The following is a 17,500-nucleotide window of genomic DNA, read 5'->3' on the forward strand; positions in this document are numbered from 1 at the left end:
TTTCGCACAGCGGAAAAACTACCTGCGGAGGCCCTCTCTAATGAATGGGTTTCGACCACTAAAAACAAAGAGATAACTTAAGGAACGAATTCATAAATCGAATTGAAGCTATAGACAAAGGATCTCTTATCCTCGATGTGGTCGAAAAAGAGCCAGATTGTGCAATGATGAAGAGGAACAAGAATGCTTACCTAAGTTTTATGATCCTCTTTTGAACGGACCTTATCGTGGAACAATAAAAAAGGGTATTTATATTCAATTAGGAATGATTCAACTACCTCCACACGGGGGTCTACCAAAATGGCTTGGATAAATAAGATTCATGGTATCCTTTTTTCCAAGGATTATCGAGAGTTTGAACGAGAATTGGAACACGAAATATATAAACTTGACGTAAAATCATTATCTACAGGCATTGAGGATTCATCAGTCTCAATTGGTGAATTTACAGAAGAAGCTGAAGAAGCTGAGAAATCAAGAACTCGTTTCAAACAATTTGCTTTTGGGGGAGAAGAAAAAGTATTCGATATGGTTAGAGCTGATCCGAATGATCAAAAAATGAGTAATCTTCAAATTGAAGAAATTAAGAAAAAGGTTCCTCGATGGTTATACAAACTGACTTCTGATTTGGATTTTGAAGAAGAGGAGGAGGAGGAGGAGGAAGAAGATGATCAGGAAGAATCCACAGAGGATCACGGGATTCGTTCAAGAAAAGCCAAACGTGTAGTAATTTATACTGACACTGATACCGATGAGGATACTAATATCATTAATACCAATGATAATATCATCAATACTACCACTGATAATATCATTAATACCAATGATAATATCAATAATACTACTGATAATATCAGTAATACCACCGATAGTAATCAAGAAAAAAATAGTGATGATCAAGTCGAAAAAGGTGATCAAAGAGGAAAAGGAAATGGTGATCAAGCCAAAAAGAAAAGGGTGATCAAGCCAAAAATGGTGATCAAGAGGAAAAGGAAATGGTGATCAAGCAGAAGAACATGAAATGGCCTTGATACGTTACTCGCAACAATCAGATTTTCGTCGTGATATAATCAAAGGGTCGATGCGGGCTCAAAGACGTAAACAGTCACTTGGGAAATGTTTCAAACAGATGTACACTCCCCCCTTTTTTTGACAGAATAGACAAACACCTTTGTTTTCTTTTGATATCTCAAGGATGATGAACCTCATTTTTAGGAATTGGATGGAGGAAAAAAGCCCAAAATACAAACATCTGATTATGTGGGTGAAGGGGCAAAGAGAAAGAGAAAATGGAGAAAGAACACGAAGAGGAGTATAAAAGAAAGAGGATAAAAGACAGGAGGAGGAACGGATAGCAATAGCAGAAACTTGGGATAATATTATATTTGCTCAAGCAATAAGGAGTTCCATATTAGTAACCCACTCGATTCTTCGAAAATACATCATATTACCTTCATTGATAATAGTTAAAAATATTGGTCGTATGTTATTATTTCAATTCCCTGAGTGGTATGAAGATTTGACCGAATGGAGTAGGGAATGCATGTCAAATGCACATATAATGGTGTTCAATTATCGGAAACAGAATTTCCAAAAGATTGGTTAACAGACGGTATTCAGATAAAAATCCTATTTCCTTTCTCTCTGAAACCTTGGCATAGAAAAAAGCTACGATCCCATCATAAGGATCTAAGAAAAAACAAAAAAATTTCTGTTTTTTAACGATCTGGGGGATGGAAACAGAAGTCCCCTTTGGCTCTCCCCGAAAAAACCTTTCTTTTTTGAACCCATTAATAAAACACTCGAAAAAAAATTAGAAAAGTCAAAAAGACAGGTTTTTTCTTTCTAAGAATTATAAAAGACAACATAAAAGGTTTTCTAAAGATTCTCAACGAAAAAATAAGATGGATTATCAAATAGTTCTATTTATAAAAAGAAAAGTGAAGAAACTCTTTTTCTTAGTGACGCGAGTCTATGACCCAAGTCAAAATGAAGAACCAAGTCAAAATGAGAAAGATTCCAAAAAAATCATCCATGAATCACCCATTATAATTGTATCCGGAGATTGGACAAATGATTCACTGATAGAAAGAAAATTAATGATCTGGCTGATAAGACAACCAAAATCTGGGATCAAGTAGAAAAGATTAGAAAAGACAAGAAAAAAAACCTCTAACTCCAGATATTGAGGATATAGATATTAGTACTAACAAGGGAAATTTTAGTAATAAAGAACCGAATCACGGAAACATATTTTTCAAATATCTAAAAAAAGAAGAAGTGCCCCATTAATCTCTAAATGGAACTCTTTTATGAAATCTTTCATTGAAAGAATATACATGGGTATCCTTCTATGTATCACTAACATTTACAGGATCAATGCACAATTTTTTCTTGACTCAACAAAAATACTTTAAATGGATACACTTACAATGACGAAATAAAGGAAAAGGATACTAATGAAACGAATCCAAATATAATTCCCTTCATTTCGACTGTAAAATCTCTTTCTACTTATACTACTAATATAAGTAGTGATAGTAATTCACCGATTTACTGCGACTTATCTTCTTTGTCTCAAGCCTATGTGTTTTACAAATTATTGCAAACCCAAGTTAGTAACAAATATAAGTCAGAATCCATATTTCATTACTACAGAACATATCCTTTTATTAAGGATAGAATAAAAGACTATTTCCATGACTATTTCCATACACGAGGAATATTTGATTCAGAATCAAAACACAAGAAACTGCGGAATTCTGGAATGAGTGAATGGAAAAACTGGTTAAAGAGCCATTATCAATACAATTTCTCCCATGACAAATGGTCTAGATTAGCACCTCTAAAATGGAGAAAGAAAGTCAATCAGCATTTTACGATTAAAATAACGACTCACCAAAATTGGGTTCATATGAAGAAAAAGACCAATTAATTCATTCCGGTAAAAAGGATTATTATAAATATAAATTGGACTTATTGAAGAGTCCGAGTTGCGAAAAAAAATTAAAAAACACTACAGATATGATCTTTTATCATATAAATATCTTAATTATGAAGATGTGAAAGACTCCAATATTTATGGATCACCATTACAAGTAAACAGGCACGGAGAGATTTCTAATTACAATACACATAAATACAAATCGTTTTATGCTACAACTATAAATGATAGCCTAGAAGATAAATATACAATTGATAGGGATCCAAATCTAGATAGAAAATATTTGGAATTGAGAATCACCAATTTTTACCCTAGAAACAATATTGAAACTAGGACTAGTACGGGTATCAGAACTTTCATTAATAAAAAAAGAAAACTACTAAGACTGGGACCAATAAGAAAGATATTCTTTATCTTTATATCAGAATTCATCAAGAAATCCAAACAAAGCAAAAGAGTTATTTTTTGATTGGATGGGAATGAATGAACAAATGTTAGATCATACTATATCGAATCTGCGCCCTTGGTTCTTACCAGAATTTGTGCCGCTTTACGATCGATATAAGACTAATCCGTGGATCATACCAATCAATTGCTTCTATTTGATTTTCATGGAAACAAAACAAGCGATCTTTATATAGATCCAAAGGTGGAATCTAATCAAAAAGAAAGATTTAATCCAAACCAAAAGTAGAATCTAATCAAAAGGGATATCTTGAATTAGAGAATGGGAACCGGGACGAGAAAGAACGACAGCACCAAGGAAATCTTATATCTGATATAAGAAACCAAAAAAAGATGTTGGAGCAAATTCCGCGGGTTCAGATATTAAGAAACGCAGAAAGAAAAAGAAATTCAAGAGCAAGAAGGAAGCGGAACTAGACTTATTTTTGAAAAATATTTTCTTTTTCAACTCCGATGGGGTGATTCTTTCAATCAAAGAATGACCAATAATATCAAGGTATATTGTCTACTGCTTAGACTTATGAATCCGAATGAAATTGCTATATCCTCTATTCAAAGAGGAGAAATGGGTCTAGATGTAATGCTGATTAATAAGGATTTGTCTCTTCCAGAATTGATAAAAAGGGGAATATTTATTGTTGAACCGGTTCGTTTGTCTATCAAATGGGATGGAATTTCGATTATGTATCAAACCATAGCTATTTCATTGACCCATAAGGTTCAGTACCAAACTAATCGAGGATACCAGGTAAAAAACATATTGATAAGAATGACTTGAATGGCTCGATTGCACGACACGGAGGAGTGCGTGTGAATGGGGACAATAATAATTATGATTTGCTTGTTCCTGAACATATTTTATCTCCTAGCCATCGTAGAGAATTGAGAATTATAAGCCGTTTCAATTACCGAAATAGGAACCTTGTGAATAAGAATCCAGTATTTTGCAATAGAGCTAAGACTAATGCGCAGGGGTTTGAGAAATTTGTAAATAGGGATAAGCATTTTGATACAGATACAAATAACTCTCTAAAATGGAAAGTGTTTCTTTGGCCCACTCATCGATTAGAAGATTTAGCCTGTATGAATCGTTATTGGTTTGATACCAATAATGGGAGTCGTTTCAGTATGTCAAGGATCCATATGTATAAGCAATTTGGAATTCGCTGATGTTACAATCAATTTCCCTCTTTATCACGCGCCTGGTATATGAGAACATGCAAATAAATACATACCTTATGTTAGACTCTGATACACAAGATTCAGTCAGTTAGACTCTGATACACAAGATTCAGTCAGTTAGACTCTGATACACAAGATTCAGTCACATATCAATTGGACCTAGGAATGAATCGACAGAATCTTTTTAGGTCCCTTTCCCTTTCATTCTGTTTCGTGAGCCCAGGAATATACCATCCCTTTGTATCTGAATAAATTTATTGTTATTATTTATTCATATTCATTTTGATTTGTTTGATAGAAAAAGAGTAATATATGAATCAATCCAGATTATTGTGTACACCAGAACAAAATAAATGGTATTATTATTCTTGATTGGGAAGATTTATATCCGTGGGAACAAAAGAAAAAAGAGAAGAATTTATTTGTATGGTAAAGAATTCGCCCATATCCGTTATTCCACAAGAAGAAAAAGGGGTTCTGTTGAATTCCAAGTATTTAATTTTACCAATAAGATAGAGAGACTTACTTCACATTTGAAACTGCACAGAAGAGACTATTTATCTCAGAGGGGTCTGCGGAAATTCTGGGGAAACGCCAACGACTGCTGGTTTATTTATCAAAGAAAATCGAGTGCGTTATAGGGAATTAATTGGTCAATTGGGTATTCGAGAACCAAAACTGGTTAGTTTGGAAATTCGTTTGAGTTATTCGGTTCATTAGATCTTGAATTTGGATGAACCTCGTTTCATTTTCAGGAATTCATGGAATAATGAATTGGGATCGGAGAATGGAATAATGAATTGGAATCGGAGAATAAAAACATATGACTGTACCAGACGCAAGAAAAGACCTCCTCGTGGTCAATATGGGTCCTCACCACCCGTCAATGCATGGTGTTCTTCGACTCATTGTTACTCTAGATGGCGAAGATGTTATCGACTGTGAACCATATTGGGTTATTTACACAGAGGAATGGAAAAATTGCGGAAAACCGAACAATTATACAATATCTACCTTATGTAACACGTTGGGATTATTTAGCTACTATGTTCACGGAGGCAATAACCGTTAATGCACCTGAGGAATTGGGAAATATTCAAGTACCTAAAGAGCCAGCTATATTAGGGTAATTATGCTGGAGTTGAGTCGTATAGCTTCGCATTTGTTATGGCTTGGACCTTTTATGGCCGATATCGGTGCGCAGACTCCTTTCTTCTATATTTTCAGAGAGAGGGAATTGTTATATGATCTATTCGAAGCTGCCACAGGTATGCGAATGATGCATAATTATTTCCGTATCGGGGGGTAGCTGCTGATTTACCTCATGGCTGGATAGATAAATGTTTAGATTTCTGCGATTATTTTTTAACGGGAGTTGTTGAATATCAAAGCTTATTACGCGCAATCCCATCTTTTTGGAACGAGTTGAAGGGTAGGTTTTATTGGGGGAGAGGAAGCCATAAATTGGGGTTTATCAGGACCAATGCTACGAGCTTCCGGAATCCAATGGGACCTTCGTAAAGTCGATCGGTATGAGTGTTATGATGAATTCGATTGGGAAGTCCAATGGCAAAAGAAGGAGACTCATTAGCTCGTTATTTAGTAAGAATTGGCGAAATGACGGAATCCATCAAAATTATTCAACAGGCTCTGGAAGGAATTCCGGGGGACCTTATGAAAATTTAGAATTCCGACGCTTTGCTGGAACAAAAGATTCAGAATTGAACGACTTTGAATATCGATTCATTAGTAAAAAGCCTTCTCCCAGTTTTGAATTGTCAAACAAGAACTTTATGTGAGAGTAGAAGCCCAAAGGGAGAATTAGGTATTTTTCTGATAGGAGATAATAGTGTTTTTCCTTGGAGATGGAAAATACGTCCACCCGGTTTCATCAATTTGCAATTCTTCCTCAGCTAGTTAAAAGAATGAAATTGGCTGATATTATGACAATACTAGGTAGTATAGATATCATTATGGGAGAAGTTGATCGTTGAAATGATAATTGAAGAAGCACAAGCTATCAATTCTTTTTCAGATCGGAATCCTCAAAAGAGGCCTATGGGCTCATATGGTTACTTGTACCTATTGTTACTCTTGTATTGGGAATCACAATAGGGGTATTAGTAATTGTGTGGCTAGAAAGAAAAATATCTGCAGGATACAACGACGAATTGGTCCTGAGTATGCCGGCCCCTGGGCATTCTTCAAGCTCTAGCGGATGGGGTCAAACTACTTTTCAAAGAAGATCTTCTTCCATCTAGAGGAGATATTCGTTTATTTAGTGTCGGCCCATCCGTAGCGGTCGTATCAATTCTACTGAGTTATTCAGTAATTCCTTTGGCCATCACCTTGTACTAACCGATCTCAGTATAGGTGTTTCTCTATGGATCGCTATTTCAAGTATTGCCCCTATCGGACTTCTTATGTCCGGATATGGATCAAATAATAAATATTCCTTTTCAGGTGGTTTACGAGCTGCTGCTCAATCTATAAGTTATGAAATACCGTTAACTCCATGTGTGTTATCAATATCTCTACGTGTGATTCGTTGGAATACGCACTCCTACCTCTTTCTTTGCTTTTTCTAGGAAAGAAGTTGGTTGATTGAATATATAGATAGAACTCTTTTTTATTCATCACTGGGATCTATGAACTAAACCAGATAGTTATATGAGTGAAACAAAACTGCTTATGAATTCGCAGTAAGAAGATCGAGTCTCATTACCTACGTACGAGAGTAAAGTGGAGCTAACATAAGCAGCGGAAGCTGTTTACCCCAAGTATCGATTAGCCATCAGGACTTGAAGCGGGCGCAAAAGATCAACTGTATGGAATTTTTACTCTTGTATTTATTACCATACCGAGGATCCACCAAAACTGAGTGGACGGTTAGGAACACCAAGGTACACAAAAGATTAGTAATGGAGATAATGTAACGTATCCAAACGGATATTTTGACATTACATAAAAGGAGTCATAATGAGGGCTTGAAGTTGGTAGAAATGATCAAAAAGTACTTCCCCGTGATCCCGATCCAGAGTATAGCTCCTATCCACTGATTTAAAAATAACTATCAGGAACGAAGTAATCCTTTATTTATATAGTATAGTCCTTCTGAGAAAGAGAGAAGAACAGGAAGGAAAATGGATTGACTATTTATTGTATCTTATGGAAAGATCGAGTTAAGTTATTACTGAACAAGAAACTCAGCAAAAGAATAAGGATGAGATGGATTCAGAAGTGTACTTTTATTTGTTATTATCTTATCGCGGACAGAATCCCACTGGTCTAGTTCACTTATGAGCATTTGATTCATCTTTCTTTTTTCCTATGGTATGCCGATGTAATACCGAAGCATACCTTAGATTTATTCGTGACCATTGAGGAGCCGTATGAAGCTGAGGTCTCATGTACGGTTCTGGAATAGAGATGGGAACAGTGATGTTATCATCGACTATGATTATCTAACAGTTCAAGTACGGTTGATATAGTTGAGGCGCAGTCAAAATATGGTTTTTGGGGGTGGAATCTTTGGCGTCAACCTATAGGGTTCATAGTTTTTATAATTTCTTCACTAGCAGAATGCGAGAGATTGCCCTTTGATTTACCGGAAGCCGAGGAGGAATTAGTAGCAGGTTATCAAACTGAATATTCAGGTATCAAATTTGGTTTATTTTATGTTGCTTCTTACCTCAATTTACTAGTTTCTTCATTATTCGTAACAGTTCTGTACTTGGGAGGGTGGAATCTTCCTATTCCATATATACCAATTACTGAACTTTTCGAAATAAATAAAACTAGTGAAGTCTTTGGAACAACAATTAGTCTCCTCATTACATTAGCTAAAGCTTATTTGTTCCTGTTCATTCCTATCTCAACAAGATGGACTTTACCTAGGCTGAGAATGGATCAACTATTAAATCTTGGGTGGAAATCTCTTTACCTATTGCTCTCGGTAATCTATTATTGACAACTTCTTCCCAACTTGTTTCGCTATAACAGAATAGGATATTCCAGATTCTTATCCTCTCTCAAGCAAGAGAAAGAAACATCAAATTATTCATGGATATTCACGATATATGTTTCCTATGGTGACTGGGTTCATGAATTATGGTCAACAGACAGTACGAGCTGCAAGATACATTGGTCAAGTTTCATGATTACCTTATCTCACGCAAATCGTTTACCTGTAACTATTCAATATCCTTATGAAAAATCGATCACATCAGAGCGTTTCCGTGGGCGAATCCACTTTGAATTTGATAAATGCATTGCTTGTGAAGTATGTGTTCGCGTATGTCCGATAGATCTACCTGTTGTTGATTGGCGATTAGAACAGATATTAGAAAGAACGATTGCTTAATTATAGTATTGATTTCGGAATCTGTATATTTGTGGTAATTGCGTGGAGTATTGCCCCACAAACTGTTTATCAATGACTGAAGAATATGAACTTTCCACCTACGATCGTCACGAATTAAATTATAATCAATTGCTTTGGGTCGGTTACCAATGTCTGTAATTGGAGATTACACAGTTCGAACAATTATGAACTCAACTCCAATAAAATATCTATGGAGAACCCCTTGATTCAAGAACGATTACCAATTAAATTAAAATAAGACTAAGTTTGATCAAAGTAGGTAAGTTTCTTTCATGTCAGACAAAGAATAACTAGATTTGTGAGGATTATAACTACTTTTTGAATATATAAATATATATAGCCATTATAGCCATAGCCCTTATTTGTTTAATTAAAAATATGAAATTACGAACTCTGTTTCGACTAAAGACAAAAGCAAGATTGGCCCGTTCAATTGATTAACTCAATCTACATAAACCCACACCACGCTGGGTAAGAACTATTAGATATAAAAAAGGGTAACCCACTTTTTCCCGACCAGTAAGATCATGAGATATTTTGACTTATTTATCGCTTATTTAACACATAATGGATTTACCTGCGCCAATACATGATATTCTTTTAGTATCTCTGGGATCAGGTCTTATAGTAGGAGGTCTAGGAGTGGTATTACTTACCAATCCAATTTATTCTGCCTTTCCTTGGGATTGGTTCTTGTTGTATATCTTTATTTTATATTCCATCGAACTCTTATTTTGTAGCTGCTGCGCAGCTACTTATTTACGTGGGAGCCATAAATGTCTTAATCTTATTTGCTGTGATGTTTATGAATGGTTCAGAATATTACAATTCTTTTCATTTTTGGACTGTCGGAGATGGATTCACTTCGCTAGTTTGTACAAGTATTTTTTTTCACTAATTGCTACTATCCCAAACACGTCATGGTACGGGATTATTTGGACTACAAGATCAAACCAGATCATAGAACAGGACCTGACAAGTAATGTTCAACAGATTGGGATTCATTTATCAACAGATTTTTATCTTCCATTTGAACTGATTTCTATAATCCTTTTAGTTTCCTTAGTGGGCGCAATTGCTATGGCTCGCCGGGAATAGATACTTAGAATTGGAAATAACAAACCAACCAAATAAAATAAAGCAACCTCCGTGTAATTGTTATCGCATCTATCTGTCCACCCTAAATTGGAATATTGTTCATGAGACATATTTCAAAGTTTTTGTTAGTTCGACGACCCATTTCAGTGTCTTTTTTGGTACTGTATTTCTTATATATATTATATGGATTGATAATTGAATTAGATTCAGTAGAATCTTCTCATTTAATTAATCGAATCAGTTGAATTGTTGTTTATATTGAAATGAATCGAGATTGACGAGGAGTTGGTCAATGATGCTCGAGCATGTACTTGTTTTGAGTGCCTATTTATTTTCTATTGGTATCTATGGATTGATCACAAGTCGAAACTGGTTAGAGCACTTATGTGTCTTGAACTTATACTGAATGCTGTTAATATGAATCTCATAACATTTTCTGATTTATTTGATAGTCGCCAATTAAAGGGAGACGTTTTCTCGATCTTTGTTATCGCTATTGCAGCCGCCGAAGCAGCTATTGGACCAGCTATTGTTTCTTCGATCTATCGTAACAGAAAATCAACTCGTATCAATCAATCAAATTTATTGAATAATAAAAATAGTCGGTAGTCGGAACCTTTACTCAAATAAAATATATAAAGACATATACGTTATGTCACTCTGTAGAAGTAAATAGACACTCGACTCACGTTATGGATCAATGGATCATAAGCATGGATTAGGAATAAGAGTACAATAAATTTTATACGTTTTCTTTCTTTATTATATATAACTATAATTCATTTATAGATTAGCAAAACGTGTATTGACTGATATGACCATGTTTGATGAAAGATAAGAGATCAAAGTATCTTGGGCCTATCTCATGAACAGATCAGAAATAGATTTCTAACAAAACTTTATGGTCTAATCACCGATTCGTCTGGTGCCAAAATATTTAATCATTTACTAAAGCTACCAGACCGAAAATTTATGACGTTCCAAAAAAATTAATAGATCTAATGTCACACTCAGTAAAGATTTATGATACATGTATAGGGTGTACCCAATGCGTACGAGCGTGTCCTACAGATGTCCTGGAAATGATACCCTGGGACGGATGTAAAGCTAAGCAAATTGCTTCCGCACCAAGAACGGAGGACTGTGTAGGTTGTAAGAGATGTGAATCTGCTTGTCCAACGGATTTCTTAAGTATACGGGTTTATTTATGGCATGAGACAACCCGTAGCATGGGTCTAGCTTATTAATACGTTACAAAAACTCCCTTGAATCCATTTGATTCCTCTTTACCGACAAAAACCCGTACTCGATAAATAAAAAAATCCGAGCGCGGGTTTTTCTGGTCAAATCAAAGTGTATTTTGTCTTTACTATGAGTGATTTTTATTGGTTAACAATCATTGTTGTTTGCCCATATCCGCGGGTTCCTTAATTGCTCTTTTCCCTCATAGAGGAAATAAGGTAGTTCGATGGTATACTATCTGTATCTGCTTATTTGAACTCCTTCTAACGACCTACGTATTCTGTTATCATTTTAAATTGGACGATCCATTAATCCAATTGGAAGAAGACTTTAACTGGATAAATATTTTTGATTTTCACTGGAGACTCGGAATCGACGGACTTTCTATAGGACCCATTTTATTGACAGGATTTATCACTACTTTAGCTACTTCAGCGGCTTGGCCAGTTACCCGAAATTCGCGATTGTTCCATTTCCTGATGTTAGCAATGTACAGTGGTCAAATAGGATCATTTTCTTCTCGAGACCTCTTACTTTTTTTCATCATGTGGGAATTAGAATTAATTCCTGTTTACCTACTTTTATCCATGTGGGGAGGAAAGAAACGTCTGTACTCAGCTACAAAGTTCATTTTGTACACTGCAGGAGGTTCCATTTTTCTCTTAATGGAGTTCTAGGTATGGGTTTATATGGTTCCAATGAACCAACATTAATTTGAAACATTAGCTAATCAATCGTATCCCGTGGCATTGGAAATAATATTTTATTTGGGTTTCCTTATTGCTTATGCTGTCAAATCACCGATCATACCTTTACATACATGGTTGCCAGATACCCATGGAGAGGCGCATTACAGTACATGTATGCTTCTAGCTGGAATCTTATTAAAAATGGGAGCATACGGGTTGGTTCGGGTCAATATGGAATTATTACCCCACGCCCATTCCATATTTTCTCCTTGGTTGATGATAGTAGGGACTATTCAAATAATCTATGCAGCTTTAACTTCTCTTGGTCAACGCAATTTAAAAAAGAGAATAGCCTATTCTTCCGTATCTCATATGGGTTCATAATAATAGGAATTAGTTCTATAACCGATGCGGGACTCAATGAGCTATTTTACAAATCATCTCTCATGGATTTATTGGTGCTGCACTTTTTTTCCTGGCAGGAACAAGTTATGATAGAATACGTCTTCGTTATCTTAACGAAATGGGGGAATAGCTATACTAATGCCAAGAATCTTTACGATGTTCAGTAGCTTCTCAATGGCTTCTCTCGCATTACAGGAATGATGGTTTGTTGCAGAATTTGTGATATTTTTGGGAATAATTACTAGCCCAAAATACCTTGTAATGTCAAAAATACTAATTACTTTTGTAATGGCAATTGGAATGATATTAACTCCTATTTATTCATTATCTATGTCACGCCAGATGTTCTATGGATACAGGTTATTCAATGTTCCCAAGTCTCACTTTGTGGATTCTGGACCACGAGAAATCTTTATTTGATGTGTATCCTTTTACCTATAATAGGTATTGGTATTTATCCAGATTTCGTTCTTTCACTATCAGTTGACAAGTAGAAACTATTCTATCTAATTACTTTCATGGGTAGCTTTCATGGATGGATTTTTTTATGGTTATGGCAGCACAGAAGATCCAATCCAATAATCCTGCACTGCTGTTTACAAACAAATCAATCGTTGGCTAGACCAATCAAAAGGAAAAGAAGATTTTCCTTCTATCAAGTCAAAAAATGCAATTAAATGAAGAAATTGTAATCAGAAATATCTGTAGTTTTATTATTTAACTACAGATATTTCTGATTACATATATATCTTTCACCTTATACATATAATGTATAAATGAGATAATAATATTATGGTTAATAATATTATGGTATATGAGAGGGTATATGAGAATGAAAGGGTATGTGTACAATCTTTCTATGTATTCTGCAGTTTTTTCTTCAATTAGATGTTTAATGTGAATGAACCATAAACTATGTAGCCCTCTTCCTAATAGATTGACCCCAAAATAGCAGATCCAAATTATAAGAAATCCCATAGAAGCCACAATTGCTGAATTTGCACCTTGCAAACTTTTATTTGTTCTAGTATGTAAATAAATCGCGAATACGGTCCAAGTAATAAATGCCCAGGTTTCTTTGGGGTCCCAATTCCAATAAGATCCCATGCCTCATTAGCCCATACTGCTCCTGAAAGAATACCTATAGTTAAAAGGGTAAAACCCAAGCCAATGACACGATAACTCCAAGAATCCAATCGCTGAGTCAATTGATACCTGTGATAATTTCTAAACGAAAAATTCACGTATGGGTCTCATCAAAAGAAAATGAACTAATTAATAAATGATTGGTTTACCGAAAATATCTATCTTTCTTCTAAACGTAATGACCAGGAGAGTTATGGATAATAATGATCCACATAAAAGAGCTGCATAGCTCAACAACATCATACTTACGTGCATCATTAACCACGGGATTGGAGAGCAGGCACTAATATTGCGGATTGATGCATTTTAGTTAAAAGACCCGAAGTGGCAAAGCCTTGGGTTAAAATAGCGCTTGGGGCGGTTATTTACTGAAAAAATTCTTATAGTTTCTAAAATATGGAACTATATGAATAAGGGAGAAACTCCATGAAAGGAACATTAATGATTCATATAGATCACTTAATGGTACATGTCCCGAATAAATCCAACGAGTAACTAATAATCCTGTTATACAGAAAAAAGTACTATCATGCCTTTTTCTGACGAATCACATAGTCCTACAATTTCATAGACCAAGGTCATCAGATGAGTAGGAATCACAATTGAAATGATCGAAAAAGATATGTGAGTTAATATATGTTCTAAAGTTGCAAATATCATAAACAATCATTTTTTGTTTTTATAGTTATAAAAAAAGGGAACCCTTCCTTAATACCGAATGTAAATATGGTATCGAATTAAAGGATCCGTTGTGTCCTTTTTTGTTTTAGAGAATGCCGCCACTCGGACTCGAACCGAGATGCTCTAGCACTGCTTCCTAAGAACAGCGTGTCTACCGATTTCACCATGCGGCTTGTTCGAAGTAATACTAACTCATGCATATTCAATCGTCGATATTGAGAGGTTCAATGCAATTGCAATAGATGATTATGAATCAATCGAAGAATAGCCATTCAAGTCAATATTTGAAGGTTCCATAATTGTTACTAGCTTACCTTAAAGCTTAGTAATAGTGAATCGATGGGGAAATAGTGAATCGATGGGGAAAATGGCAATCCCCATCTCGCAAATCATATAAAAATGCACTCTATTCACTATATTGACCTTGTATCTTGCGTCTAATAACGCCCTTTAAAACACAAATAGTGCCATTTTGAGGGCCCAATATATGATACAGAATCATTAATTTATCCAATCATTGATTGATGTTGATTTAGATCATTTGAAGGGTTTCTTATCACATTATTATTTATTCTTTGCTTTTTTATTTCATTTTTTTGTCGTACAAAAAAAACCTTTTGATAACCGGTAGAAATGGATTTAGCTAAAGAAAAAGCTTTTACCGCTGCCCAATATCCCTTTCTCTTCCAAAAATTTCTACGAATATGCTTTTTTGATATAGAAGTACGTTTTTTGAACCGCCATGCAAAAATGAACTTTCTAAGTTGAATGTGAAAGACATGTATTGTTCAAAATAGATCATTAATTCTTTCTATTCATATATCTATTATTTAGTTTATAGATTTCTTCATAACATACAAATATGCGCATATAGCATTATAATAGGGACTAAACTAAATTATTGCTAGGACTCAAACTCAAGTTGGAGAATAAAAAAGAAAGGAGATTCGATTCGCTAGGTATAACTCTCATAGAAAAAAATAGTTATCTTTTTCTCTTTTTGAAGTATTCATTATCATTATTATTGCATACAATGAAAATCTCAGAAGAAAGAAAATTGTACTAATTGTTTCATATCTCCATTCATTAGGATCGATGGTATCAACTACCGATGAAATCGACCCCCGCAGATAAATAATATAAAAAGAAAAATAAATAAAATAAAAGGTTACAATTCCTATCTCAGTCTATTTCAATAGACCATATATATAACCTACATATACCTACCGTCGTAATACATTTAATAACAATAACCAGAAATTAATTACCTACATGAGATAAAACAATAAGATTTTCTCTACCAATTGATCCCATTAAAGCATAGCGCCCCCACGATTCGAATAATACTTTTGTTCAATGATCCATTACTTGAACATTACTTGAACTTGATTAAGGCAATTTAAGTAACCTCTTACTTCACCTTCTTACTTCACCCATATGGAGGTTACAAGTATCATAGAATTTCCACAAGTTCTGGTGGAAGCCAATCAATCAGTTTCAAATTAAATTTAAATTAGTTAATGATTTTGGATAAAGATCTTGTTGGGTTGAGTTATTTGCGGATCTCATGATCCATATCAAAAGCTAATAATTACTTCACCCCTAGTATTAAGCAATAATTTGCTTAATTATATCATTTGACCAATTCAATTGTAACTCCTTGGGTCAAATTTTAAATAGTCGAGGAAGAGCGAGATTAATAAAAAAGAATATTCTTTTCGTATCCTTATTTTGGTTTGTGTTAAAAAAAAAAATAAATAGAACTGGTGATGAATGTGAATTGGGAACAAATTAATATAATTAATTAGAAGAAAATAGAGGAAAAAGGTTTGATTTAATTTTATTATTATGGTTATGGAACGCACATATCAATATGCATGGATTATACCTTTCGTTCCGCTTCTAGTTACTATGTTAATAGGATTGGAACTCCTGCTTAATCCGACAGCAACAAAAAATATTCGTCGTATATGGGCTTTTCCCGCTGTTTTATTGTAAGTATAGTTATGGTCTTTTCCACTAGCTGGCGATCCAGCAAATCAATGGTAGCTCAATTTATGAATATCTATGTCTTGGAGCATCACTAGTGATTTTTCCTTAGAATTCGGCTACTTGATTGATCCACTTACTTCTATTATGTCGATATTAATCACTACTGTTGGAATCCTGGTTCTTATCTATAGTGATAATTATATGTCTCATGACCGAGGATATTGAGATTTTTTGCTTATATGAGTTTTTTCAATACAGCGATGCTGGGATTAGTTACTAGTCCCAATTTGATACAATCCATATTTTTTGGGAACTAGTGGGAATGTGTTCCTATCTGTTAATAGGTTTTTGGTTTACCCGACCAATTGCAGCAAATGCCTGTCAAAAAGCGTTTGTGACCAATCGTGTGGGGGATTTGGTTTATTATTAGGAATCCTAGGTTTTTATTTAATAACAGGTAGTTTCGAATTTCAGGATTTATTCGAAATATTCAATGATTCGATCATTAATAACAATGAGATGAATTCCTCATTTGCTACGCTTTGTGCCTTCTTATTATTCCTCGGTGCAGTTGCTAAATCTGCGCAATTCCCACTTCATGTATGGTTACCTGATGCTATGGAGGGACCCACTCCTATTTCGGCTCTGATACATGCGGCTACTATGGTAGCCGCAGGAATTTTTCTTGTAGCTCGGCTTCTTCCTCTTTTCATAGCCATACCTTACATAATGAATATCATATCTTTGATAGGTGTAATAACGGTACTATTAGGAGCTACCTTAGCTCTGCTCAAAGAGATATTAAGAGAAGTTTAGCTTATTCCACGATGTCTCAATTGGGATACATTATGTTAGCTTTGGTATAGGTTCTATCGAGCCGCTTTATTCCATTTGATCACTCATGCTTATTCTAAGCATTATTGTTTTAGGGTCTGGATCAATCATTCATTCCATGGAACCCATTATTGGGTATTCTCGACTAAGAGTCAGAACATGGTTCTTATGGGCGGTTTAACTAAATATATGCCAATTACAAAAACAACTTTTTTTTTAGGTACACTTTCTCTTTGTGGTATTCCACCCCTCGCTTGTTTTTGGTCCAAAGACGAAATTCTTAATGATAGTTTTGTATTCACCGATTTTTGCGATATAGCTTTCTACACAGCAGGATTACTGCATTTATATGTTTCGTATGTATTTACTTACTTTCGAAGGGCATTTACGTAGTCATTTTTCAAAATTACAGCGGACACACAAATAGTTCCTTCTATT

The 17,500-nt window shown here is 34.7% G+C and overlaps 1 protein-coding gene and 3 pseudogenes across 1 annotated transcript; all 4 read left to right on the top strand.

Annotated features, from left to right (window-relative positions):
- The first annotated feature begins 223 nt into the window (after positions 1-223).
- LOC126409296 (protein TIC 214-like) lies at positions 224-1,089 on the top strand. The gene has a single exon (XM_050075368.1). It carries the CDS (start codon positions 301-303, stop codon positions 1,000-1,002), a length of 702 nt encoding a protein of 233 aa, XP_049931325.1. The 5' UTR covers positions 224-300; the 3' UTR covers positions 1,003-1,089.
- A 4,325-nt stretch (positions 1,090-5,414) lies between these two features.
- LOC126409300 (NAD(P)H-quinone oxidoreductase subunit H, chloroplastic-like) lies at positions 5,415-6,585 on the top strand (annotated as a pseudogene).
- Positions 6,586-11,994: 5,409 nt separating this feature from the next.
- Positions 11,995-12,935, top strand: LOC126409301 (NAD(P)H-quinone oxidoreductase chain 4, chloroplastic-like; annotated as a pseudogene).
- A 3,103-nt stretch (positions 12,936-16,038) lies between these two features.
- LOC126409298 (NAD(P)H-quinone oxidoreductase subunit 5, chloroplastic-like) overlaps positions 16,039-17,500 on the top strand; it is a 2,318-nt pseudogene continuing 856 nt past the window's right edge.

This window comes from Nymphaea colorata, unplaced genomic scaffold, assembly GCF_008831285.2.
Source record: "Nymphaea colorata isolate Beijing-Zhang1983 unplaced genomic scaffold, ASM883128v2 scaffold0031, whole genome shotgun sequence".
Lineage (NCBI taxonomy): Eukaryota > Viridiplantae > Streptophyta > Magnoliopsida > Nymphaeales > Nymphaeaceae > Nymphaea > Nymphaea colorata.